The following is a 27,359-nucleotide window of genomic DNA, read 5'->3' as shown; positions in this document are numbered from 1 at the left end:
CAGTTTTCAGGCTGTGACAATTTTTAGAAACAATTATTGGCTGCAATCACTGGTGCTCAGTATTCGATTTATTTTTAAGAATGACTTACCATGTGCCGCGCATTGCAACTTTCGGCAGACCAAAGACTTCAGTACCCTCGTTCTACCTTCCTTCTTCCACTCTTTACTGCTGTGACGTAGGCCACCTGTCACCAGTGCCCGTTAGTGCCCAAGGTGGGTTCAGTAGCGGTAAAGGGTAACCCATCCAGTCTATCTCAAGCACTCACTCGGATTCTGCTGAATTGACCCTGAATGGGCCAGTATTCCAACACTTGAACATAAGGGTTTAGGTGTTGGATGTCCTACATCTGTACCCTAACCGTATTCCTAGTGCACCATAGGACACGGCCAGTCCCTTATTTTTAAGGAACGGATTTTGCTGTCGTATCAACTGCCGTTCTGTTGACCAAATTCCGCGCATACTCAGGATTCACTTTTTCCTTGATTTTGTCCAGATGGTAAACCTGCATCTGGCGCCATTAACTCATACATAGTCATTTTTGTGAATATCGGGGGCCGTACTAAGCGTGATGATGTGCAAAATGAAATTTTATGATAGCAAAACTATCCTGGAATACATTTAGTACACTTAAATGGTCATGACAAGAACTATTCATAACTTATAAAAAGTATTTGAGTAAATTAGCAGGGTGGTTCAATTTTTGAGCGATGCTGCTGCTATCTTTGTATTTTTACGGTAACAATTGTATGGATGGTTGCGAAACGTCCACTAGAATTCGTTGGAAACAGTTTTTTAGCCCCGTTTATTGAAACTGCTGCCTATCTGTTCCCTTAACAGGGATTCGGTGTGGATACGTCCTTTGAATACGGCCTGCGAGTTAGGTTGCGGTTGTGTCGCAACAAGGCAGTGCTTATTTGCTACCTTACCCTAGCGTCTTGAAATACCGCCCTGAGTCTCACCTGCTATGCTGGGTGAGAGGGCAACGCCCACAGCACTACAGCTGCATTTGCCTGGAGTGAGGGCGTGGAACACACGGCCCCTCTTTCCTGGCTTGCTCGACATGGGCCGCCAATCGACTATGTGCTCACCCTTTCTCGCAGACAATATTATATGGTAGATTGCGATAAAACTGAAATAACACTGAAAAGCAATTCAATAGACCATGTAAGACCAAAATTCAATTATGAATAAATAATGAAACTAACTAGCATTTTCAATCAAAACTTAACTCTAATGACAAATACCTAACATTTAAATGTCAAATTCAATGAAAGTAATTTATTTAAACATATTATACCATAATTAAATATATTAAAGATTGGAAACAATAATTTTTTTAAATCTTGAAATTTTTATTAGTTAGTTGCATATTTTAATTACGACACTAGAAGATTTTTTTCCGAAAATATAGACATGCTTAATACAAATAGTAATTACATTGAAGAAGTATCGGTCAATTTGAGACTGTTGTGGAGAAATCAGTATTATGAAACATGTATGTATAATTTTATCCAGTAATAAGCTATCTTTTTTAATAAACAGATTTAATAAAAAATAAAAACAACACCAAAATCTCCCGTTTTAAAAATGAAATTGGCCTGAAAATAAATCCACAAAGTTTTGTCTCGAAACTATAAACTAGAGTGTGGTTGCTGTCAGTGCCAGGCATTGTCCAGTTGTCGACCTGCCTCGCGCCTCTCAGGACTCATCGCTGTTTCTATTTTCTCTCTCTGCGTACTGTAACTACCGGCAGCTGCCATGCTTACTGCTTCTCGCTAGCTTAGGGGTGCTGTATCTTGGAAGGTTAATTGTTCTCGATCTTCGTTTTGTTTTTCCGTCTGTCCCCTACGCCTGTCTCCAATAAGAAGACTGCTGGGTTGTCGCAGGCAGTTCCGCTTCTCGTTTCGTTTTCTTATAACTCGGTTGGCTTTGCGTAGGCTGCTGTCATAGTGTCAAGGGAGCCGGATTAGGCTGTTGGGTTCTTGAGGCACAATAAAATGATCGTGCTCTGGATATCCGTCTAGTCTTTTACAGTCCGTCGACCTATGTTCATGCTTGTGAGGAACCCCCTGAGTTTGGACGTGAAGCAGGCTGAGTGTTAGCGTTCCTGCCTCTCATTTCCTCGGTTGCCTTTTGGCGAGGTAGCCATTGAGAAGACCCTGAACAGCATCTCGACTCCACATGCTCCCTTCCTGAGGAAGGGGAGCTCTAAATTAGAGGGACAAGCATCGGGGAAGGTATCTCGGATTACGTCATTTGCCACTGTAAAAATTGTATCAATAGTCAGACTTTTTTATGCTCTCTGAAAAATATTATTGTGTGAGATGTCTCCCTTAACACGGACATAAGTATTTCGTACACACAACTTTTGAATCGAAGATGGTGCCTTGAGGTTTCTATCTCTCACTCTTAAAACTCTCACACACCATGTTATTTAATTATTTTTCATCATTCCTTTTTTTTTTTTTTCCAAGAGCTGTTTTTAATTTTTTTCAACTCGATAATTCTCTTGAATTTGTTTGTTCTGCTACAAATGTATTCATTAGTTAGGTATGTGGGTGTAAATATGTGTGCAAGTCTTTGTAATATTGTCCTAACTTGCGCCCATGATACTTCACTAAGCGAATATTTGTTGAAAATATTTGTGGAAGAAAAATTTGCAAGGGAGTGGATTTGAGTTAAAAGCAAAAAAAAAAGACATGTGGGATAAGATTTTTTTTTATATTTAAAGATTTTTTTATACGTCTGTTGTTTTCATGCGTGATGCGGGAGTTGTTCTGAAACGTGTACCTCTGGAACGGTTGTCGTCCGTTGCCGCCAGCCCCCTCGAGGAGCAGCAGGAACATCACGGACTCGGCGAAGAGCGCCAGCGTCCTGACGAGCCGCAAGTCCAGCTCCACGCCCAGCCTGCCCGACGCCACGGACAACCACTCCAAGGCGTCCGTGGCCAGCACGGACCAGGCCGCTTCGGCGGACAACCTCGCGGCCAAGGTACCTGCCCGCCCGCCTATCCTGCCGTGCCGTTTCGCCGGCCGAACCATTCAGAGTAGGTGTTTGGGCGTAGTGGTAGGAATGTGCGGTGGTTCGGATATTTGAATTTGGCGCCCATCGATCGTGAGAGCGCGCCGCTGTGGCGGCCATCGTGTTCAGCAGCGCCATCTGCGAATAGTTTCCGTCAGTCTTTTACCGTTTTCTCCGCGTTGCCGGGCGTCATGCAGCTAAACTATTAGTTTCAATTCAGTTTTGTGAACAGTAGGGTTGGGGGGGAAAAACAGGTTTTATTTATTACGTTAGTTAATTTGGTTCTCAGCATTTTCGAATGAAAGCCGTACGAAATCCCGCTTCCTGCCACTCGTTTGGAACCAGAAATGTTAGAACATCAAAGAACTGAAGTCCCAGCAAATCTGCACATCTGACTGGGACTCATACCACAGAAAGGGTATTTCGTTAAAACATATTACGCCGCAGCTTTACCGCAAAGTAAAAATAAAATTTTGATTATGCCGCCGCTATTTTCCAACACTAGGGACTTTTCCAGTATTTAACCTGAAAACAGCATTTTTTTTTTTGTTCATATGTTATGATAAAAGGAAAAGAAAAAAAATAGTGATGGGTCAAATGCCAATATTCTATAAACTGAATCTTGAATTCGAAACCTAGAGAATACCTTGAATACACCCCTTGGATCTCAATGTTGGTGTCAAGTGTTAAAAATAATATAATGTACAAAAAAAAATATTAAGTATGGTTTTGAAACATTCTACCGTTTTAATGGTTGTTTTACAAACTGAGTTCCTAGAATAATATATATTATAATTTTATTTATATAATTGCGAGTTTAAAATACAATATCTTAGGAAATGTTAATATGACATATAAAGAAAAAAAAATTACATAGTAAACTTCATTGGTTATCAGTGTTAAATTTTTTAGTTCACTTTATTTCTTCTGTAATTTTTCTTTGGATCTTTTTCCTCGATGTAGAATCCTTCGTATGTCAAGGATGTGATGGTATTTGAGGATTTGATAGGCCCATCCCTAAAATATTCAACATTGCATGTGAGACTTGATCTTATAAGGTTTTAACATTCCTTCAGTCAAGTCATTCTGGCTAGCTAGCTCATCAGAGAAAAAGGACAAGCACATTATCATTTTAAGGGTGTACCCAGAGCCTTCTTATAAAAAATTTAACTGACTAGAAAAAGTATTCATTTATTAATTTAAAAAAAAACAGCATTTCAACGAGTTAAGATAAAATTTTCTCCCAAGTATGTTTCGGAAAATCTATCATAACTTTCATTTTTTAAATATTTTACTGTAATAAATATCACAAACGATCGATTAAAGTGGTTTTTAAAGACATAGAAAAGCTTGCGTGATTAAAAATTTTAATTGTTTATATTTACAAAGCATATAATTTCTTACAATGCATGTAAACTCTTAAACTGTTAAACATTTTGTCTCGATATATCAACCTTCGGTCAAGTCTTTCTGGCTAGCTAGCTCATCAGATAAAAAGGACGAGCACAATATCGTTTTAAGGGTGTACCCAGAGTAGGGTTACCAGACGTCCGGCAGAAGGAGGACATGTCCTCCTTTTTATGTAATTTTTTTTTTGCATCCGGCCGGATTTTCCTTAATGCTCCAAAATATCGGGCCTTTTTATAAAGTGAGAAAATTCCTGCAGTTACACTCTGAGTAAAGCGCGCTGTCCGCAGAGTCACCCCACTAGTAAGTAGTTCTATGACAGCTTGACAGGTAGCAGCACATGCTGAAGCACGTGTTTTTAATTATGCTGTACATGCGTAGTTTGTTTGATTCTTTATACTGTAACTGTATTAAATGCCAAAACATTGTAAAACATCGTACTCCGTTGTAATAATTAATTCATGACTTTTTAAAAATATATACATATATTGGCCTCCTTTTTAGTGAAAAATGTCCTCCTTTTTTGTTATCAGTGTCTGGTAACCCTAACCCAGAGCCTCAGTTGGTCTTGCCAGTGATCGCAGTTAGTTGCTCTGGGAACGCCTGTGGCCGGCACCGGTGGTGGTGACGCCGTGTGTCGCAGCAAGCGGCGGAGGCGATAGCGGAGAGCGTGCTCTCCGTCGCCCGGGCGGAGGCCATCGTCGCGGTGACCGGGGAGAGCCAGTGCGGGGGAGTCCCTCCCCCCCCTCCGCCGGGCGAGCTGTCCGTGGTGGTCCACGCTCTTCGCGACCACCACGCCGACCTCACCGCCATCTCCGGCCTCGGCTCCTCGGACCGGGCCACCGACCTGGCCACCATCGTCGAGACCCTGGCGCTGGAGGAGGCCACCAAGGGCTCCGCCGGTGAGGGACGCGCTCCGTCGCTTTCCAACACATGTCCCAGTTCCAATGATACATGTTAATTTTCACATCTCGTGGTCTGTAGATTCGCACTGAACTTGTGGCACCGGAGAGTCACGTCCGCTCGCTTGTTTGTTGTTGTTCCCGAAGGCCTGTACAGCAACCAGCTGCGACGCCAGGGCGGCTGCGCGGAGGAGAACGCGAACAGGCTGGCGGGAGCGGACGCCGGCGGCAAGGCGGGCCAGCCGGCGTCGGCGTCGTCTCGGGCCGGCGCGTCGCGGGCCGCCGGCGCCAACAGGCCGGCGCAGTCGTCGGCGGCCGAGGCCGTGGAGGTGCTGGACAAGATGCGCGAGGGAGCCGACCTGCTGCGGAACAACACCAACAGCTTCCTCTCGGGTGAGCGATAACTTCACAGTCGTGTGAAATATTTAGGGATGTGCGCGGGAATAAGGGGATAAGTCAAATATCGGCAAAAAAGTTTTTTTTTTTTTTGCATGAAATTAAGGAGAACAAGCTCTACAAATTGGTCCAAATGGTTTAAGTCTAGCCACCCTTGTGTGTTATTATATGGCACTGAACTTTTGGAATGATTAATTACTGACCTTGAATACTTGGAAGAACTTTAAATGTTTAATATCTTAATTTAAGTAATATTGACATATCCCCTTTTTTCCCCGCGCACCTGCGATTTATCCTCTTAACTTGTCCTCTGGTCACGTTTTATATTTTGTACTATCCATTTTTTCTGTATATTTTGTGTGTAGTAAACGTATTCACTGAGGGTTTAATATTTTTTACGTAATTGACATTTCGTTATGTGACGTGTCGTGTTATCTTGTTCCTTTTTTGGTGTTTATGTCGTTTCTGTTTTCGTGTTTTGTGTTTATCCCGTGCTGTCTGTGTTTTTTGTGATAGTGTATTTCCAACTGATCACTTCACATTCGTGTGAAATATAATTGGACGTAGTTATGCAAAAAGGAACCAACCCACAATTTTGTTACATTTTATTTGAAAATAAATTAAAATGGTACAAGGTTGATCGTACCGTCGTTGCTATTATTATACCAGCATTTATACTAGACAATTAAAATTATACCCGCGTTATGTTATCAATACGAGAATTACAATTTATAATTTAACTTTAACTTCGAAATACTCAGAATAGGTTTCATGCATAACTACGTCCAATTGACATTAGATCATCTCTAGCTCTCACACTTTAAGAGGCCACTCCAGTGTTACAGGAACACTACGCAACCCGCGTTAACCTTGTAAGATTCAATGCTATTTTCATTTTGCTTGTAACTAATTAACTAATATAGATTACGAAATGATGCTTGCTTGATATGTAAGACAACGATGCTCTTATCAAAGCCCCTTTCTTCGAAAACGTGCATAAATTATGGTTTTATACTAATCTTTACTGATACACATAAGTGTATTGTCTAGGTTTGAACTAGGGATGGGGCGACCGAATCCAATATCCGCCGAATCCGCCGAATCCTAGGGATTCGAAGATTCGGCAGGTCTTATATAGGGTTCGTCAAAGGATTCGGTGTTTTTTTATTTATTATGCATAAACTGCTTTTATGGGTTATTTATAGAAAAAATCCTAACCGCTAATCTGTATTAACACTGAAATTTCTCAAGAAAAATTTTTTGTCTTTTATACACAAGAAACAGTAAAAGCACAACATATTTGAGGTTAGGAAGGCATCACATGTTATAAACAAGAATGTACCCAGTCTAAGCTATGTTGATATTATGTTATGCCTACATACAACCAGGGTGTCTACTGACCCTGGTAAACCTGGAAAACCTGGAAAAATCAGGGAATATTGTAATCAGGGAATAATCAGGGCAAAATCAGGGAATTTTTTTAAAAATCAGGGAATTTTTGTTTGGTAGGTTGTAGTTGGCAATATGTTTTTTTGTTTATTGATCTGCTTGCATTGACGTAGCATCAAGTGTATTGCGTTCCATTTTTTTATTTTTGAATGGAAAATAAGGAACAGTTCCCACGTCCATTTTCTTTTATTTACCATCGGATTCGGAAGTGGCGTTAAATCACGTGATACAAACTGGTTCAAGCTGGTCTGTTATCCTGCTGACGTGACGTGCTGCAGCATGTGCTTCCCACGCTCGGATTATACCGACAGGTGCATTTCATTTTAAGTATCTATGGATGCCCTCAATGTAAACTGGGCATTTTTGTTAGCTTTGAAAATACATATCACAGACACTTTTGGTGAAGATTCGCCACTGTTGCTAGAAATTGGTAGCTGTGGGCTTCATACTTCATGCTTTCAAAACTGGAATTTCTGCTATACAATTGGACGTTGTTAGTTTTTTGAGGCACAGTTACTATTTGTTTATGCATGTACCTACTTGCAAGGAGGGCAGATTACATTAGAATAACTGGATCAGAGCTTTTTTCCAAGAAATTTTGTGCAATCAGATGGAATACTGCAGTTGCTGAGCGTGCCATTAAAATGTTACCCCACCTAAAGAAATTTGTAAGTGAAGATTCTATTTCATCTGTGTCTTTCAGTGTAGTGAAAAGTGCTCTTGAAGATATTCTTCTAGAAGTAAAATTGGCATTCTTCTACTCTTTGGCATCAGAGCTGGAATTGTTTCTCAGAATGTTCCAAAGTGAAGCACCCATGGCACCTTTTCTCTATGATTCACTGGTAGACATTTTATTAGCTTTGGCTGGAAAGTTTTTGAAACCAGAGGTACTGAAGAGTGTTAGGAAGAAACGCAATGTATCTCGATTGGATGTAGATAACCAGGAAAATCTATTGACTGCTAACAATATCAAGTTGAGTTATGCAGTACGCCATGCCATCAAGAAAGAGAAAGTACCAGTAAAGTCTGTCCTGTTACTGAAAAATGATGTTAATTCAAGACAAAAGTCCCCTAAAGTACAAACTTACCAAGGGAATTTCCTGCTTATGTCCGTCTGTGGCTTTAAATTCAGGTGTGAGGAAACTGCGTGTGAATTACAGTTTAGAATGTTGTCTTCAAAACAAGTGGCTATAAGGACAAGAAGCTGATAACATTGAGTGATCATATCAGTTGGTATGTTCCTCGCAAGATTCTGAAGCACTGTTCTCGTCTTTTTCTCGAGAAGACTGGCGCCTTGATCACTTGTGGGTGCTTATTCTTAAGGCACATACAGTAGCTACCAAAACAGGCCTTCTAAAGTTTGTGAGGGGTTGGTACTTTCCCATGGAAATGCATCATTGGAAAGAGGATTTTGAGTGAATTCTAATCTGCTGACTGAAAACTTGCAGGAAGAAATACTGATCGCACAAAGACAGATGTACGACTTTGTTCAACGTTCTGGAGGTGTAGAGCATGTTGATATCACCAAGTCCATATTACAGTATGTAAGAAATGTTAGTTGTAGGCGTAAGGAAGCCCTGCAAACAAAACAAAAAGAAAAGGAAGGTAGGTACAGACAAGAAGAAGGCAGAAAAAGAAGAGTTGAAGAAGAGATCAAGGCATTGCATTTGAAGAAGGCTCGAGTGTTGGATTTGGCTCGTTCTGAAGCAAGTGCAATAGACGCAAAAGTTGAGTCACTGCGAAATTGATGGGAGCTTCCTTTTACTTAAGTTTTTGCAAAAGTAAGTGTGTGAAATATTTGTAGCAGCATGTTTTATTTGCCATCAATTGAGTCACTTTGGCCACATCTGGAAGAAGGTATTTTTTTTTACTAATTTAAGTGAGTTGAAATACTTTGAAACCTGTCAATGTACTGTTACGCAGTTTTTTCAGTTTCGTGGAATGTCGTAATTGTGTTACAGAAAACCTGGAAAAGTTCAGTTTTAGACCTGGAAAACCTGGAAAAATCAGGGAATTTCATTTACTAGATCTGGTAGACATCCTGTACAACGTTTACGAATTTATTAATAAATCTGCCACTTTTCAATATACAAGCAGTGATGCAAAAGTATTACTAATTTTTACCGTTTGCACCGTAACCTAAACAAGCACCAAACTTCCGACTCGCAACCGCGGCGCATTGTCAGCTGCATTATCTTCGAACTCATCAAACACTGTTCCGTTTTCTTTAAGCATATGAAAATTTGTTTTTGTAATGTTTTAATCAAGAATATAAATGAATAAAATAGTTCACAAACAAACGTAAAAGTTTTCAACAGAAACGAAGTTCAAACAAAACAATATTCACAACACGCAATTCACAAACTAACACTGGGCACGGAACAATGGCGTCTCGTCCCGTTTGTTTATTAATTTGTTATCGGTATTGAGTTTATCTGTGCGAGTTTTTCTACTGAACTGAATATTTCCATGTAACGTGTGGTTTATCTTTCGTTGTGAATGGTGATTTAAAGTCATTTACGAGACGTAAATCACAATCAGAGATGTCGGACGTATGGGAACATTTTGTTCTGGACAAATCCGACACCACCAAAGCTGCATGTCTGTTTTGTGGTGCAAAAATATCCCCCGGAAAGTCATTGCGTTACGTAAACATCTTAAACTCCACTCGGTCCAAATCGCTGTTGATAAACGGGAGAATAGTGAATCTTCCGGTTCAGGAGAAATTGCAGGGCCTAGTAGAATATTATCTGAACCTCAAAACAATGAACCATCACTCACACAGCCCACACTAGCACAATTCATGACAAAAAAAATGTAAGTTTTCAAGCAAAGATGGCAAAGGATAACACATATGTAGGCTTATTGGAGATATGATATGTGTAGACAATCAGCCTCTGTCTGTTGTAGAAAACAAAGGCTTCAGAAAGCTTATTGCATTTCTGGAACCTCGTTATTCAATGGTTTCGAGAAAATTTCTGGCAAATACACTTATACCAGAAATGTACCAAACTACATGTGAGAAAGTCAAGGGACTTTTAGTGCAAACAGAATACATCTCACTCACATTAGATATGTGGACATCATCTGCTAAGGATGATTTTATGGGCATCACAGCACATTTTATTGACAGTGAATATGAAGCATGTCATGTTGCTCTTGAAGTGAGGCCATTCTTGGAAGTCTCCCACAATGCAGAAAACATCATCCATTTCATATTGGAGTTGTGTGAATCATGGAACATCGAAGACAGAATTTTTGTCATTGTCAGGGATAATGCTCGCAACATCACAGCTGCCTTAAATTCTTCGACCTATCAACATCTTCCCTGCCTGGCACATACCTTACAACTGGTCATACACGACGCAGTTTTAAAATCTGCTAGTTTGTCTAATATCTTTTCTGTGTGTCGTTGGGTGGTTGGACACTACAAGCATTCTACTGCAGCTACCAAAGTGCTCAAAAAAGCTCAAGCTACATTGGGGGTCAAACAACATCGGCTAGTGCAAGATGAAACAACGCGGTGGAATTCTTCGTTGCACATGATTCAGCGCTTGTTGGAACAAAAGCAGGCAGTCACATTAGCATCAAGTCAGTTAGCAGGCGTCAACGAAGAACTAACATCAACTCAGTGGGAGCTGTTGAAAAATATAGCAGAGGTATTAGAAATTTTCAACCAAGCCACACTTGTTCTTTCATCGTCAAGTGTGACCATATCTGAGGTCATACCAATTGTGAACAGCATAATCAAGCATTTGGAAGACCTCAACCTACCTGGTTTAACTGGTGTACGGAATGACTTGCTAGCATCGCTGAAGCTCCGATTCAAAGAAATGGAAACACGCAAAGTAAGTGAACTGTATAATTAACATTACTTGCATCAGTTAGCATAATTGTTGCAAGAACTAATACAGCCAATGTATTAAATTTTAAACATTTGGTTGCAAGCACTTTATGCAATTTCAGCTAATATTTACAATTTGAATTAAATTTTTTTTTGCATTTTCAGGAATATGCTGTTGCTGTTCTTTTGGATCCACGAATCAAAGAAAAGGCATGTAACAGTCAAACTGAATGTGATGCAGCAAAACAAATGCTCCTAAATGAAATTAGGCCTACTGTGAAAGATAATGTCAGTGAGACTGAACACAACTCAAATTGCACATCTGATAACACAGTAAGTAAATACAACAGGAACCCTAAGACCCTAATATTTGTTATGTATATAAGAGATAATTTGTGGTGTCTGAAGTAGGTTTGTTGTATTTGCAGTGTAACAATGAAACACAGTGTTCATACTTTTGTTACTGCTTGCAGGAGGGTCCTTCACATACAAATCAACTTCATGGGATGTGGAAATTTTATTCAAAGCTTTTGACTCCAGGTGCACAAGCTGCTGCTTGTGATAAGTCACCTGAAGCAGAAGTTGACATGTACCTGAAAGAGGTGCCACTTCCACCAGATGGAAATATTCTAAAATTTTGGAAGACACGGAAATCAGATTTTCCTAACCTTGCAAAAGTCGCCAAGAAATATAATTCGTGTCCACCTGCAACCGTTTTTTCTGAACGACTGTTCAGTACTGCGGGGCTAATTGTTGACCAGAAAAGGAGCCGACTAGATCCTGAACGTGTGAACATGTTAACTTTTCTGAACAAAAATCTTAATATGTTTACAAATTGTGAGTAATTTTTTTTGTATATGAACACTAAGTAAGTGACATACTTCAAGATTTCATTTTGTTAGTTTGAATTTGTAAGTGACCTGTTTAATTTTTATTTTATTACTTTTTGTGGATGTTGCTCTTATATCGTATTTATGTCATGAAAATACATCATAATTAGTTCACTTGGTTTTTTTTTCTTGTAACTGCTATAAATACATATAAATATATGTAGGGTCTATAATACTATTTGCTTGTTAATTTATGATTAATTTTAAAACAGGAGTATGGTGCCTCACAACTGTTAAATGATTCGGGTTTGGTTCGAGATTCGGCAATTCCAGTCGAGGATTCGGGTTCGAGGAAATCAGGATTCGCCCGCATCCCTAGTTTGAACCATAATTTATGCACGTTCTTCAAGAAAGGGGCTTCGATAAAAGCATCGTTGTCTTACATATCACGCAAGCATCATTTCGAAATCTACATTAGTTAATTAGTTATAAGCAAAATGAAAATAGCATTGAATCTTATGATGTTAACTAGTGCCCCTGAAACACTGGAGTGGCCTCTTAATGTACACATATAAATTGGGAATAAACTATTAGCTACACCCAGTTATAAGAAGTTGAATACACACACCACCTCCTCTTAAACAAGCTACAGTATTGTCCAGTTTCATAATCAAAATAACCAGGGGGAATTGAACCTGATTTTTTAAATTCAAAATTAAAATATTTTTTCTAAAAATTGCTGTAATATATTAATTTTTAATGAAAACATTAAAAAAAATATGTGGTAAATATTATGCCATTCTTGTTGAAGATAACTAATTAATGGCAAGGAGCAAGAAAACCACATAATGAAATAATTTCTCAATTTTTTTTAACTGTGGCCCACTTTCTTAAAAAAAATTTTTTTGTCATATAGGCAGGTTGACTCACAATTTAATGGAGTTTGGGAATTTGGCTCATCTAATTTGAATGGATTATATATATATATATATATATATTAATACTACTATCCACAGCAAGTGCACTGCATTTTTGTGTCACATTCAAAATTCTACAGGTTATAACAAATAGTATTAATACAAATAGCTTTCTTTTACTTCTTATTCTATCCTAGTGGTCATTCCATGTAGTTACAAAGAACTCGTATTTAACAAACACAAAATTCATTCCCTTTCATTTTGTTACATAGAGGTTTCACTCATACCATATTTTACTGAAATTTTTTGTTTTTGTAGATGAATTCACTTTCAACTTTAAAGCCATTTCTGGACACAGCCTATCTCATTATGGCCTTTACTTCGTTATTTATTTTCATAAATTCAATTCCTGTTTCGGTTCCTTTAAAATACCCCACCCAAAATTGACTTTGCAATCTTTAGTTTCGGCTCCGGGTATTTTTGTACCTTTTTTTTACCTTGGATAATGATAAGTTTATCATCCAAGCACAGTAAGGTTACCAACATCTCATGATATTATAACTCACGAAAAATGTATGTCATAGAGTAGGTGTGGTTTAGAAATAATTTGGGGAAGGGATAGTAACTGAAAGACTCGATCCAAGTATCAATAATTATTAGGCCATAATTTCTTTGGGTTAATTTTTGTCTTCATCAAAGCCCAGGGGATGGTATATTTAAACAGAATTCCTTAAGTTCATAAAGGCTGGCTGCCACACGCGTTTTTGTGTGTGATCTACTACTGAGCCCTGGTGACTGTCGGGTCCCAGAGGCCTGCCTCACTGTGAAGAAGCAAATGCCAGCGGGAAACGGAAAGGAATGAAAACGCCATTGGCAGTGTCAGGTGCACTCGGGCCTTAATCGGCTGTAAAACACCCTTAGGCCGTGGTACAAGTGGTCGGAGGAGGAACTCAGACATGCCGAGGTACTCCAGTGTATCTGACAACAGCACTGGGTGGTTATTCTAGCCGAAGCGAACAGTCTGAAACCCACAAGTGCCACTAGAAATCGGCGTCGGTGCGGATGATCCTTGGACGTGATTGGATCCCTGCCGAGTTTCCTCTTGTCGGCCCAGGTTTGGGTTTCGCGAGCGGCAGCAGTGCTTGGAGCAAGCTCACGGAGGGTTTCTCGGCCCTGGTTATTGTTTTTAACCGAATGTGATTTTTCATTACAGGGCTGATGGCTGCCACACTTGCCCCTTCGCTCGCCCCGTCCGTGAGGATCAGTGTCTCTGGGGGCGAGAGCACAGACAGCAACTCGAGCGATGAGAAGTGTGTTCGCATCAAGAACAAACAGCCAACTCTAGCATCTTTGGATGGTACGCTGACCGCGTTATACTTCTGTGATGAACCCTGTTGAATACGTTCCTTGCTGTTAATTTAAACCACTAAAAGACACAGTAGGGACTGAAAAATTTAGTGAAAGCAAAATTTTTGCATCAAATTAAGTTAAATCCATGCAAAAGATATAGTCTTGCAGAAAAAAATTACACATACTGATACTGACTAATTTTGGTATACTATATTTTGAGATGGTGATTTATAGCATTTAAAATAATGGCATTTAGCATTTTGAATTTGAAATTTAGCATTTTGTAGCATTTTTAAAAACACCATTTAGCCAATTCTCTCATTTTACATTAGTGAAGAAAAGTGTATTTTTAAAAAATAAACCGTTGCTTGCCGTTTTACCGACTTTTTTCTTCAACCGACTTCTCTGTGAATCTTTTTTTTGCAGTCTGATGTCCCTCAGATTTAATGTGCTTTTCAAGTACAGTTTTTTTTCCACTCCAGACGACGATTACATAAATTGACATTAAAATATTCGTATCACTTTCGTAGAATTGTTCACTTATGTATTCATTTATGCGATCGCGAATGGAAATGACGTTTTGTCCCATTTGTACCACGAAAAAAAAAAAGTATACAACACATTCACGAGTATTCACGTATTTGTAAACACACCACCTTCCATAGATTACACAAGAACGGGGCTTTCACGTGAAACACAGCCAGAAAATGGTACTTACAATTGTTAGCGCAGCGAATCAGAGATGTCGCAATATGGTGGCCTAAAAACTTGTACTCTGCAAGATGACTGACAATCTTCCAGCGAGTTGTTCTTTGCTTTGTTTACAATCGCGAGGCACGGGTGGCCATTCTTCATTCAATATTTACGAACAATAGTTACTGTGAATGATGTGACAATAAGATACTTGTGCTGAATACGCCATAAAATGATGGTTTCTTTTGATACTGAACTGAAACGAAATACAATAGGTAAATAAATTGTGTAGAGTGAAGACAAATCTACGTTTTTTTACCTTGATTTCGCATTTATCTCAAAATAGTCTTGATTTCGCATTTATCTCGGAATAGTCTAGATTTCGCAATTATCTCGGAATAGTCTAGATTTTCCATTTTATAGCGGAAAAAATATAATTTAGCATATTTTCGCATCTATTTCACAAAAACGAAAAATCACCATCCCTAACTATATTAGATTCGCTCTGATCTGGACCAGGCAGTATATAATTAGAAGTAGATGTTTTGTTTTGTGAATCCATCAGTTCTTAGCTTAAGAACTTAGGTCTGTTTTTACAGTGGTATTAAAACTAAAATTTAACTGTAGATAAGTTGTATTTATGAAGGACAATGTCTTTCTTAACTATTTTTTTTACTACGATCCTGTATTTTATAAGATAAGTGTAAATCAGCTTCGCCGAGAACGATATTAGCAATTAGGACTTGGTGAATATTTTGAACATTAGACGTGGAGTTCAGTCGGCACAGGCTCGGCAGACACCCTGGTGGCTGTTCCCGCAGGCCGGAAGGACGCGGACTACACGTGCGAGGTGACGATCGAGGAGAAGGACCCCCGGGGGGCCGGCCCGGCCGTCGTCGTCGCCAACCCCATGAGCGTGAGCGTCCCCAACCTGACGTCGGCGGCCGGCCAGGCGGCGGCGGAGGTCCCGGGAGCGGCCGGCCTGCTGGAGACCTTCGCGGCCATGGCCCGGCGGCGCACCTTCGCGGGGGCCGGGGGCCCGGGGGGAGGGGGCGGGGGCGGTGTCGCGGCCGTCCCGTCGTCGTGCGCCGCCCCGTCGCCGTCGCCGTCCTCGGCGGGCGGCTCGCTGTTCCCGCGGGGCCCCAGCTCCGTCTCCAGCCTGGTGCGGCTGGCGCTCTCCTCCAACTTCCCAGGTCAGGGCTCCGTCCGCTAGAGACAAGAGTCCAATTCCGTAGGCCTGCATTTTTGCGATAATATAATTTATATAAAAAAAAATCGGCCTGAAACACACGTTCAGAATAAAAATAAATTAGCCAGTTTTTTGTGGTTTATATCAGTGGGGTTTTACTTATGTTTAATGTTTCCTGCTATTTCATTCCACGTAGACATAAAAGAACATTAAAAAAATTACTTCTCAAAAATCACACATTTATTTATTTTTATTTTAAGTTATTTAGCCTTATTTTTAAGTTTTCCTGCTTCAGAAGCACATTTTGTTTCGTAAGAGAGTTTTAAAGTTTATTTTTTAATGCTCTTCTCTGTAAAACTATGTGAGCCGATGGAAGCTGTTAATGTATGACCAATCAGGTTTAATGGCTATTGTTTAGAGTAAATAGCGCAGTTCTTGAAGAGAAGAGCTAAACTTGTCATGTTGGCCAGCCCTCCTGAAAGTTGAGGAATTTTTCATTTTAACAGGTTGTCCACCTGGCGCCCGGAAGTGACGTGTTTCTCTGCAGTCAGTTGTTGTTGTTGTTGTTGTTGTTGTTGTTGTTACCTAATGGTGGGTAAAACGTGTCGCGTCGTTGCAGTGCAATCCGATTAAAAAATTGTGAAGTCATTGGCGGGTTTGTTTTTTGAGTGATGCGCGCCGTATTGTCGGTGGATAAACAGGTATTGTCGATGGACAATGGTGTGTGTGTTGATGGACGGTGGTGGTATAGTGGTGGTGGTGGTGGTGCTTCCGGCTGGAAGTCCAGGGCTGCCAACTATTGGCAGAGAATGCTGGATAATGGTCGCCACTGCGCAGCAGCGCGGGAAGTACAAACTTGGAAGTGTTCCGAGACTTCTCGGGAGCACCGGATTACGTTGAGGTCTAATCAATGTTACCAACACAAAATTACACACACTAATATACAGTCTTAACAAATGATATGACACTAGATGTTCTTGTACTTGAAACCATTTTTAACGTGTTTATAACACAAACAGGCATGTACAGCAAGTACTCGGCTTCTACTGGTCGCACGGAGATCAACGTGAATCACACACGCCAATACGCAGTCCGAACAGTGTGTGGTGGTGTGTGGTTCCGCAGGCGGGCTGCTCAGCACGGCCCAGAGCTACCCGAGCCTCACCACCAGCGGGCCCACGGGGACGGGCTCCTGTGGCATCTCGACCACGGCGGGCAACGGGCCGTGCCTCAGCCAGGCGCTCACCATGTCGCTCACCTCCACCTCCAGCGACAGCGAGCAGGTCCAACAATCCTCCGCTCCGTCTATATGGAGTCACTCCTCCGCTCCGCCCCAGCTAACTCCGTCTATATGGAGTACTGATGAATGTTATCCTCCACTCCTCCGCTCTGCCCTAGCTACCTCCGTCGATATGGAGTCACTCCTCCGCTCCGCCCTAGCTACCTCCGTCTATATGGAGTACTGATGAATGTTATCCTCCACTCCTCCGCTCTGCCCTAGCTACCTCTCTGTCTAAAACATTTCTATGGAGTACTGATATATGTTATGCTTAGTTTGTAATCGATTATAATTAATCAAATTTACTCAGTCATAACTGGCGTTTCATATTATGAGTAGATCGCAATTGGTGATAAATGATTTTAAAGCTGATTTTTTTTAAATTTAATTTTTTTACGTGATAACCTCTTGTAAATCGATGAACACCGGCTGCGCGCGCGGAAAAAGTGTGACTCGTCACGTTCTGCCTTGAGCAGAGCGCGCAAGCGAGAGCGCGGAACGAGCGATAGAGAGGCACGATCGGCTTGTGTTGTGACGCACCTATCTCTCTCTTCCACTCCGTCGGCCGATGCGTTAGAGTAGGAGAGAGACAGCGGCAGCACACAACCTACACGTGAACTGTTTTCTCAACTGTTCATAAAGTGAAGTGAAAAGTTAATGTGGTTTCCATTGTTTATTACAAAAACAATTGTGGCAAAAAATGGTATTTAATTCTTGCATTTTAAGAATTTGATTAGCGATATAATCTCATATATTTGTTCTTTGATTATTAAATAAAAGTAGCATCGGTCGGCGAGTGCAGTAATAATAGGTTATGTTACAATTTTGACTAAAAAATTAATCTCTCATATAAACGATCATATAAAAAGTCAACTGCTTTTATTTAGTATTCAATGAAAAAAATTGTAATTTTCAATTAATTCCTTCTTTGTATTATACAAAATAATGATAATTCAGTGATAATGATGCAATTCAATTCATAGAAATGTGCAATTTTTCAACAAAGTTTTCTTATGACGTTATCATGTAAAATTTTCGTTCGTAAACCGACTTTACAGACAACCCCCTTTTTTTATTTAAAAATGGTTTTTCCAAATTATACTTCCAATTAAATTTTTAAAAAAATTTTGCGGTAAAGTAATTTTTTTCTTAATTTACTGGAATTATCTTTGCACCACTGTAACTGAATATTTGTGCAAAAATATTTTTTTTAGTTTTAATTATGTAAAACTGAAATGGGGCTAACCGTAGTGTGTATATTTCTAATTTATCTGAATTACTACAATTTCATTAATATGTATTTTGGAGACAATTGTTTATTTATGAGTTGTGTTGAACCATTTACATCAATAATCGGGTATAACAATTTGGTATTTGCCAAATGATTTTTAGAGGTTGACGCAGGCACACAAATGATGAAATGCCAGGAAAATTGGGAAGAATTTGTGTATACATGGCTTGTAGTAAGGATGAATGCTAGGCCTCTGCATTTCCCTGATTTTACGGTTCCAGATTTTTTAAATCTTCAGTTTTGGTTTCAAATATTTTCTATAACTTTTTACTTTGTGATAAGTGTAAAAAAACAGTCTTTCATTGTCACTAACATCTCATGTAAAATGAATGTCATTTAGTACAGTTTATCTTGCCATAATACATATAGGAAGAGATGAACCTAAAAGAGGCAATTTTAGTTCCAACAATTTTTATACCATAATCTGGTTCAGTTTTGGTCTGTTCAAGCAAATAAAATAATATTTTTAATTTTTTTAAAGTAAAGTAAACATGGTTGCAAGTGAACTAGGTCAGTTTTGGGGATGGTGGAAATTGGATCTTGTTGATTTCTTTGAAAATATGGCAAAACAGGTACAAACAATTATTTTTCAAAAATAAGTACGAGTAATTTAAAATTTTGGTCGTGAAAAAGTCAGAGGAATGTTATTACAGATTTGTGTTTTTATATCACATCTTTATTTCATTAAAATTTCTGTAACATTGTATTGTTTTTTTTTAGTTGCACATAGTAATGTTTTTCTTGTTTGCAGGATTTCCTTGAAAGTTGTCGTGCTCCGACACTACTGGGTGATCTCGAAGATGACGATGAAATGCCTGAACCAGATGACGACGAAAATGATGACGACGAAAACGAAGATGATGATGATTACGAGGAGGTCATGGTTAGCAGAAATTTACTATCGTTTATGGTACACACCCACACATATTACTACCTGTTAATCTCTGTTACCGCATAAGTAAGTGTGATCTTTACGTTTTGCCTGTGTGCTGGAAAAAATGTGAGCACGTTTGTGTAAATCTTGTGAATATGTTTCTGAATGTTTTTTTTTTTTTTTTTGTAGCATTGAATGTTTTCATTGGCAACTGTCTTGCCACAGTGAAATCGCATTAATGCAGTACCTCTCTTTAAAGAATTTCTTTCTTTAAAGTACGTATTTTCAAATCCTTAAAAGATTTTCTCTACATTTAGTAACTCAGTTTTAAGTATTTCAATAATTTGAACCAAAACTGTGGCAACCTTTTTGTACTTCTTCCAGATATATAGTAATGAGATTTCACTGTACCTATGTGTAGTGCATTCCAGCTAATTTTATTGTAACAGTTAAAAAAATTTTCTAATAAAATTTATTATATTTATGTAATCATTACATCTGAATAAACTTGTTCTATTATGTTGTCAGTTGGCACAAGTGTACTCCAGGCTATGTTTAACGTAAAATGTAAGCAGTTTTGAGTACGCATGCTGTTGGATTTGTAAATAGTGCTTACCCTAGATTTATGTTAACTAATTCAAGTGTTGGACGCTTCAAAATTCAAATATGGCGCCATTTCGCTGCCATTAACTCAAGCGATCCTGGTGGCCATCAGGAAAGACTCAGTGGTTCGTCTGGTACCGGCGTCATCGGACGTCCGGCTATCGTTTTTGACTTTCATGTTATCTGGTAACAGTTTCAGTACGAAACACATGCTCTGTCAGAATTTGATTCCAAGCATTCTGATTAGCAGGATTTCACTATATTGAGCTGAGTTGGTATTTAGGTATGGTTAAACTAGGTTTTAGTTTTCCATTTATAAGTTTATTGTGTTTTAAAGTAAGAAGTTTGCAAATACTTAGCATTGTTCTGTGTTAGTGTTGTGAAAATTTCAGCAATTATTAAGATATTTACAGTAGAATCTCGTTATAGCGAGCACGGTAATAGCAAGAACACAGCTATAACGAGGTATTTTTGAGGAATTTACGGCGTGATCACTTGAAGTGCGCATTTCTTATTTGTCTGCCTTATCTCCACCCCTCTCGCTCGCCACTAGACATCTTGCCGTTGACGCCTGTCACATTCTTCAGCCGTGCAGTCGCCACCTAAGTGCGTGGCTTTAAAAATATAATCCCGTCCTTTCTTTCTTTTATCAAACTTCAGTTAGTTATCTGTGCCGTGTGTAGCCAAAGTTTGAGATTGGAACAGAAACAACGTAAGAAAGTATTTTTTACAAATTAGATATATGTATGTTTTTGTTTTTATAATCACGTATTTTCACGTTTTTTGTTGTTATCTTAAAAGAGATAATATTAAGAAGCCGCTCTAATGAGATTTAATTGTTTCTTGGTTAACAAAAACTATTAATTATCAAATTTTGTTAATTGTTTATATTCTATTTATTATTATTTACGCGACGTCATACTGTACGCGTACGCAATACGACTGGATTCATTGCTGCAACATAACATAGAATGTTATGCGGTATGAGAAGTAACGAGTAACGTAACGATAGTAACGAGTACTAATTGTTATAGTAACGAATAAATACGGGTACACATTTTTTCGTTACTTTTACACCTCTAGTAGGCACTACCGTATTCATTTCCGAATCGCTAGGACAGTTTTCTTGTAACTTTTGTTTCATTCTGTTGGGGTATCTGTCCGGGAAAGGGATGGTGATGGTTTGAGTTTAATCCCAAATTTATTTTCTTAAAAAAGTTGACAGGTTTCTTTAAATGAAAAAAGTATAGTTTTCCAGCGACTATTTCGTTTGAGGCGTACGTGTGTTGCCGCAGCCACACTCCTGCTTTTTTGTAAGGAATTAAATCGTCGCGCTACACTAGCACCACCTGTTAACAACATCCCGAACCAACATGGCCGGCAGCAGACAGCCCGCGTCGACGATAGATAGCAGGACAATGCTGCGTCGGCCGCGGGCTGAGGTGCTATACTTACGTGGCGTGGTAGGGTATTCTGGTTATTTTGACGCAATCGGTGATCGCATCCGTACTTATGGGGTATCGTTTTAAAGAGAATTCACACATCTGCTCACAGAAATTAAGATTTCGTTTATATAACCTGTTATTTTCCAATTATACAGGTTTAAACACAATTTTTATGCTATTTTCGGTTAATTTTTTATTTTTTGGGGGCAAAATTTGTCCAATTCGGTTAAAGCGAGGACACGGTTATAGCGAGGATCAAACCCGGAACCGTGACACCTCGCTATAACGGGACTCTAGTGTATATTAAATTTTGAATGGAAGTCATGAAGCGTTAATTAGACTAAAATTATTTTTTGCCAAGCATATATTTATTCAATTCCTCAATGAAATAATGATATAATTCACTACTTTATGGTTACGTGTACTTCAAAATACTGAATTGAAGCATTAATTTTTAAACCAGATTTATTATGTCTTTGAATACATATTCCAGAATATGACTAGGTATTTGTGTAAAAATGTTGTTGTGTTAAGTGTATCTTTATGAATAATTTTTGTATTGGTTTTATTTTTATGAAAATAGTGTTAAATAGTAGCAAATTTTGCAAAACCATCTTTAAAATATTTTAAAGCAGTTGTACCAATATCAAAGTACTGAATGTTGACTGCACCTGATTTCATTGATGCAACTGATAAGGGTTTATCAGCCTTTTTGAATGACAGCATATCCAAATTGGTAACCCGTTTGTAACAAATAATAATAATAAGTAAGAGTACCCAATTGTCTAAGAAGGCTTTACTGGTCAAGTGGTCAGGTGGTCATATCACTTGCCTCCCACTAAAGATTATTGGATTATTTGCGATGGGGCAGGGGGCGGGGGAATGGTTAAGCTCTGATGTTTTCATCCGATTTTCTCCGAGCCATTCATTTTGTCGTTGAGGCTTGAAAGTGTTTTTGTTTTTTTTTTTTTTTTTTTTTTTTTAGGTCATATATTACAATATATAACTCCTAATAGTCAGCAATATTAGAATATGTATTTAAGTTGAGAAGAGTTGCTGCCCGTACAGTGTAGAAATGAATGCAGAATGGCAGTGCCTTCATATAACGCATTGTTTGAGACAAGATTACAGTGGAACCCCTGAATTACACTTTTCAAAGGGAAAACTGAAAAAGGTGTTATTCGGGGGAAAGTGTAATTGAGGGGAAAGTAAAATTTTACTAAAAACTTAATGAAGATATGTATAATTCTTCAAGTCTACGCTTGCTGTAATAAAGTTTTACAGCAATAACTATAGGTATGGTTTTTGTTTGCAATTAACTAGAGTAGTTAATTTCAATCTCAAAATTTAAGTAAAAATATGTTATAGGCATAACATTTAACAACTTGACCGGTCTCATCGGCATTAAATATGTCCTTAGGGTGATAACCCTTCAACACATTTAGCAAAGTGTTTTTCCAGTGTTCAACTGTTTCCAGATCATCACTTTTGCTTTCACCGCAAACAGTATGGTACACAACATTATATCTCTTTTTGAACCGATCAATCCAACCATTTGAGGGGGTAAACTCAATGCCTAGGTGATCCGCAATCTGCGTTGCTATCTCGCGAATCAACCTGCCGTCCACTGGAATGTTTGCTGCCCGTGTAGCATCACACCACTCCTTAACTAAGCCGTCCAGTTCTTGGTATTTGGACACCTTCACAGTTTTGATTTTTTTTGCCATTGGTCCACTTTGTTCGGCGGCATTTTCGATGGATGTTCGATTACGAACAATTGTGTTGAATGTAGACACAGGAAATCCAATGCCTTGGCTAAGGCCACACGCGATCGAACGTAGTTGTCAAACTGCCTCAAAATATTACATTTTTGCTCAACTGTTAAAGCGTTTCTTTCACGACCACTCGCCATTGCACGAATATTGTGAAAATTTAATCACAAACGTGAATAAATTATCTGTAGAACGTGTCAATAAAGCGCGAAAATTTATGTCGAGGTAAACAAATAAAGCCCAGAATCACTGGTACCAAACCAACACACGAACACAGCGGTTCGCAGTAGTGTTGCCAACATTTGCCAAGGAGCGAGAAACTGTACATGTATGTGCTACGCGGACGTGTTCCTTTCACTACTTGGAACAATCTGAAGAACGAAAAAAATTTTGTAACTATAAAAGTACCAGAATTTCCATTGGCGACGTAGTGCACAACATGCATGTACATAACGGAACAATACTCTGTTCGAGGAATCGATAGAATCGAAATGGAATATGTATTCTTACTACAGTTGCAATTGGCAACACGTAACAACAAGCGTTTTATTCGACTTTCGACGACAACAACGGTGTATATCACGGGAAGGCACTTGATTTTACCGTGTGATTAGCGGTAATGTATTGTAAACATAGGACAAATGGCAGGACCAGCAAAAAATGGTTTAATTGACGGGAAAACGCTATTCGCGGGAACGTAATTGCCGGGTTCCACTGTATATGGTTTTATTGCTAGGCTAATTTCGTTTCTAAAAAACAGGGGATTATAGTGTTATTCTTTTTATTTTTTTTATGAAATATATATACACTTTAACAATATAGTAATTTTTAATAAGCATTTTAAAATAAATTGGCAACTATTTGTGAGTAGAAGATTTATAGTCATAATGTAAAACTGAAACACTTATGATAGTTGCAAGATTTTTTTTTTTTTCACCAATATTTTTAGTACATGCATTTTCATACAAATTTCCTGATAATAAATTCCATTAATTTCATTAACTTTATTTAAATTTTTGTGATTTGAATTAATTTTTGGTTATAAGTGTTGATTTATTAAATGATTTTAGTTGCTTTCGGTGCTTGATAGCTTATTTACTTGTATTTCTATTAGATGGGTCGATTCCATATTTTCTCGATTCCGATTCCGAAATGCTTCGATTTCAGGTTCGATTCCGATTCCACCAAAAAAATTGCCATGTACCTAATCATTAAAGAACTTAAAGGAAAAATACAATATTCCATGATTCCAAACAAACTTCTGTTTCAAGACAAAGTTTTTAATGCAATTCTAATGAGAACTCAGCTGCTTGTATTATGCTAATTAATTCATAAGCAATACAAGGTTATAATTTCATCAATTTCTAGAAATGAGAATTCAAGTGTATTTACAAAACAAACTGAAATATTAAAACAGTATTAAACGGGTAGATTGTAAAATGTTTCCACACTTCAGACATGATTTTTTATTTATAATACACAGTTTCACAATTGTTTCTGCAAAAACGAGTTATATACATCACAGAAATACGTGTTCTATACTATAGTAGAAATAAACTGACCTCATCTCTTGAAAAATAGTAATTAATAGAAACAAAAGTGAGGTTACAACATAAAGTATTCGATAATATGGAGGCTTTCTTGTTTCATCTCATTCAGTGAGTGCTCAGCCGCGTTAAAATGTACCATCTATGTGCGAAGCAAACTAAAAAAAGTTAATTAATCAGACATACTAGTTAAATATATTATTATATTAAATAAAAATACCGTGATATATTACGTGTTTTAACCCAATTTTAACCATTTTAAAACTTCAAACAAAAGAAATTACGATAGATAGTATTGCTTTTGTTGTGTTGCACGCTCTTTTAGCTGTTTACAAAATTAAAATATGGCGGACTCGGCTAGATGAGATGATGTATTCGTAATTTGTTTCTTTTTCTTTTGCTTTCTTCACGTATTGTGTAATTCAACACGAAACAAGTTAAAACACGGTTATGATTCTAGAGTTTGGAAAACAAATATTTCATTTGATCCTAATGACTTTAATAATGTAATTGTATAAACTGAAACTGCAACGAATATAAACGTGATATAACTATTACGTAATTTACAGAATTTTGAAATCAAAGTGCAAGGTGAGTTACGTAAATATTTTGACAATATTATGGCCGGAAAAAAAATGGTAATTTTAGCAGGAATCGCTGGTTTCATTCGGGAAATTTTTTTTTTTTTTAAATTATTAAGAGTGCTTAGTACCATACTAAATACGATACGATTCCTTGAAACTTGATGGAAGAATCGACGGTTCCGATTCCTGGCAGAATCGGCGGAATCGTAGCACCGAAGAATCGACACGACCCATCCCTAATTTCTATGTCATACGTTGTATGGACAGGCTTTGCGGTGTTGTTTAGTCCACCGTGTAGTGTTGTGAACCGTCCCGCGAACTGTCGCAGGAGGAGGAAGGCTACGAGGTGCGCGGCGGCGGAAGCGGCGGCGGCGGCGGCAGCAGCAAGCGCCGCAGCTGGGACGACGAGTACGTGCTGAAGCGGCAGTTCTCGGCGCTGATCCCGGCCTTCGACCCGCGGCCGGGCCGCACCAACGTCAACCAGACCACGGACCTGGAGGTGCCGCCGCCGCCCCCCCCGGGCCGCGACGACGACGACGGCGGCTCCGCGGACGGCCGCCGGGGGGCCGACCTGGCGCCCCAGCCGCGGCTGCAGCTGGTCCTGAGGGGACCCAACCTGCCCGGGGTGAGTCGCCCACGCTCCTCTCGGCAGTTCACACGCGTGCCTACACCACGTGGAGCTCAGTCACAATTAAAGAATAAAATTAGGCATGGGTCGAATCCTATTTTTGGCAGAATCCGAATACTCAGTCAAATCCTTGAAGGATTTGTCGAATATCGAATCCGAATCCATAAAAAAAAATTATCAAAAAATTATTTAAAAATTTTTTTTTTCATTAAAATTGTTGTTTTCTAGTACAAATAAACCTAAAACACTGAGATTATTCCATTAAGAAAAGGTTAGGGTAACTAAATCTATTTGCTAGTGGAAAATGTGGCAGAATTCGCAGTGGGCTTGTGGGTTTTAGCCATCTATTCCGATTGGCCATTATCTTTCTGTTGATACTGCACTGTTATCTCACCACCACACTTTGTTTTTTAAAAACCTTAATAGTAATAAGAAATTAAGCGAAAATTACTTCATTGATTATTAAACTTTGGAATTAACTGTCGTGCATACTTTTATTTTTCATGTGTTGTGTTTGTCTTCCAGGTGCAGGATGTAGAGGTGGCGTTGAGTGATCCGAGTTGGACAATATTCCGTGCGGTCCAGCAACTGGTGCAGTTGGCCGACCTGGGAAGCCGCCAAGAGAAGTTGCGCAGGATATGGGAGCCAACGTACACGTGAGTGGGGCGGTTTGCTTTGCCAGTGGCATTGTGGTATTATTCAGAGAGAGATTACAATTTGGATTAATCCCACGTTTTTAAGCTATTTGCATTTTCATGTCATCCTTTCATAAAAAAACGCAACAGAGATGTGCTCGTACAAGAGCTACATATTAAAATCCGAGATTTAAAAGGGAAGAATTTTTTTAAAGTGAGTTATGTAACTCTTAAAATTTAAAAAAAAAAATTGAGTTAATTCTTAAAATGGAAATCATTCTTAAAATCTATAAGTACAAGATTATATGGTGAACTACGTTTAATTAATTTATTAATTAATTTAAAAAAAAAACAGAAATTACCGCGAAAAGCATGTCAAAACATTGCTTAATGCCAAAATGTAAGTTTTATCGTAGAATTACATAGAATTTAACCAAAACTTTATTCAGATCATAAAAAAAATAATTTTTGAAATTCAAGGAATGTCATAACCATCAAAAAAAATTGTTTTAAAGTTCATGGATCAGAAAAATAATTTTAATTAGTTTTATTGTGCATTTCTTGCTGCATCATTTTTAAAATAAAAATACTAGCTAGTTAATTTTTTTATGGTTCAGAAGGTTACTTTTTTTTTAGACCAATTTACTAGAAATTATTTTGCCGTAAAAATGCAGCGTATTAAATTTTACCATTGTTGTGGTG

The 27,359-nt window shown here is 38.6% G+C and overlaps 2 protein-coding genes across 11 annotated transcripts in view; both read left to right on the top strand.

The window, feature by feature from the left end:
• The window catches only part of LOC134541226 (E3 ubiquitin-protein ligase HECTD1), a 151,499-nt gene that overhangs the window by 99,329 nt on the left and 24,811 nt on the right, over positions 1-27,359 (top strand). For 7 of the 10 annotated variants that reach the window (XM_063384483.1, XM_063384486.1, XM_063384485.1 and 4 more), the window contains 9 exons: positions 2,823-2,992; positions 5,073-5,331; positions 5,479-5,724; positions 13,981-14,124; positions 15,632-16,003; positions 17,125-17,282; positions 19,321-19,479; positions 25,723-26,019; positions 26,548-26,678. In XM_063384483.1, coding sequence (XP_063240553.1) covers positions 2,823-2,992; positions 5,073-5,331; positions 5,479-5,724; positions 13,981-14,124; positions 15,632-16,003; positions 17,125-17,282; positions 19,321-19,479; positions 25,723-26,019; positions 26,548-26,678 — 1,936 coding nt within the window. The remainder of the gene's footprint in view (positions 1-2,822; positions 2,993-5,072; positions 5,332-5,478; positions 5,725-13,980; positions 14,125-15,631; positions 16,004-17,124; positions 17,283-19,320; positions 19,480-25,722; positions 26,020-26,547; positions 26,679-27,359) is intronic. The other 3 variants (XM_063384490.1, XM_063384489.1, XM_063384484.1) reach the window with 1 other exon arrangement.
• Positions 5,731-12,815, top strand: LOC134541227 (zinc finger BED domain-containing protein 4-like). Its single transcript, XM_063384491.1, has 2 exons — positions 5,731-11,353; positions 11,494-12,815. The coding sequence occupies exon 1, from the start codon at positions 10,050-10,052 to the stop codon at positions 11,043-11,045; it is 996 nt and encodes a 331-aa protein (XP_063240561.1). The 5' UTR covers positions 5,731-10,049; the 3' UTR covers positions 11,046-11,353; positions 11,494-12,815.

This window comes from Bacillus rossius, chromosome 18 (genome assembly GCF_032445375.1).
Source record: "Bacillus rossius redtenbacheri isolate Brsri chromosome 18, Brsri_v3, whole genome shotgun sequence".
Taxonomy (NCBI): Eukaryota; Metazoa; Arthropoda; class Insecta; order Phasmatodea; family Bacillidae; genus Bacillus; species Bacillus rossius.
This window is presented reverse-complemented; position numbering and strand designations above follow the sequence as displayed.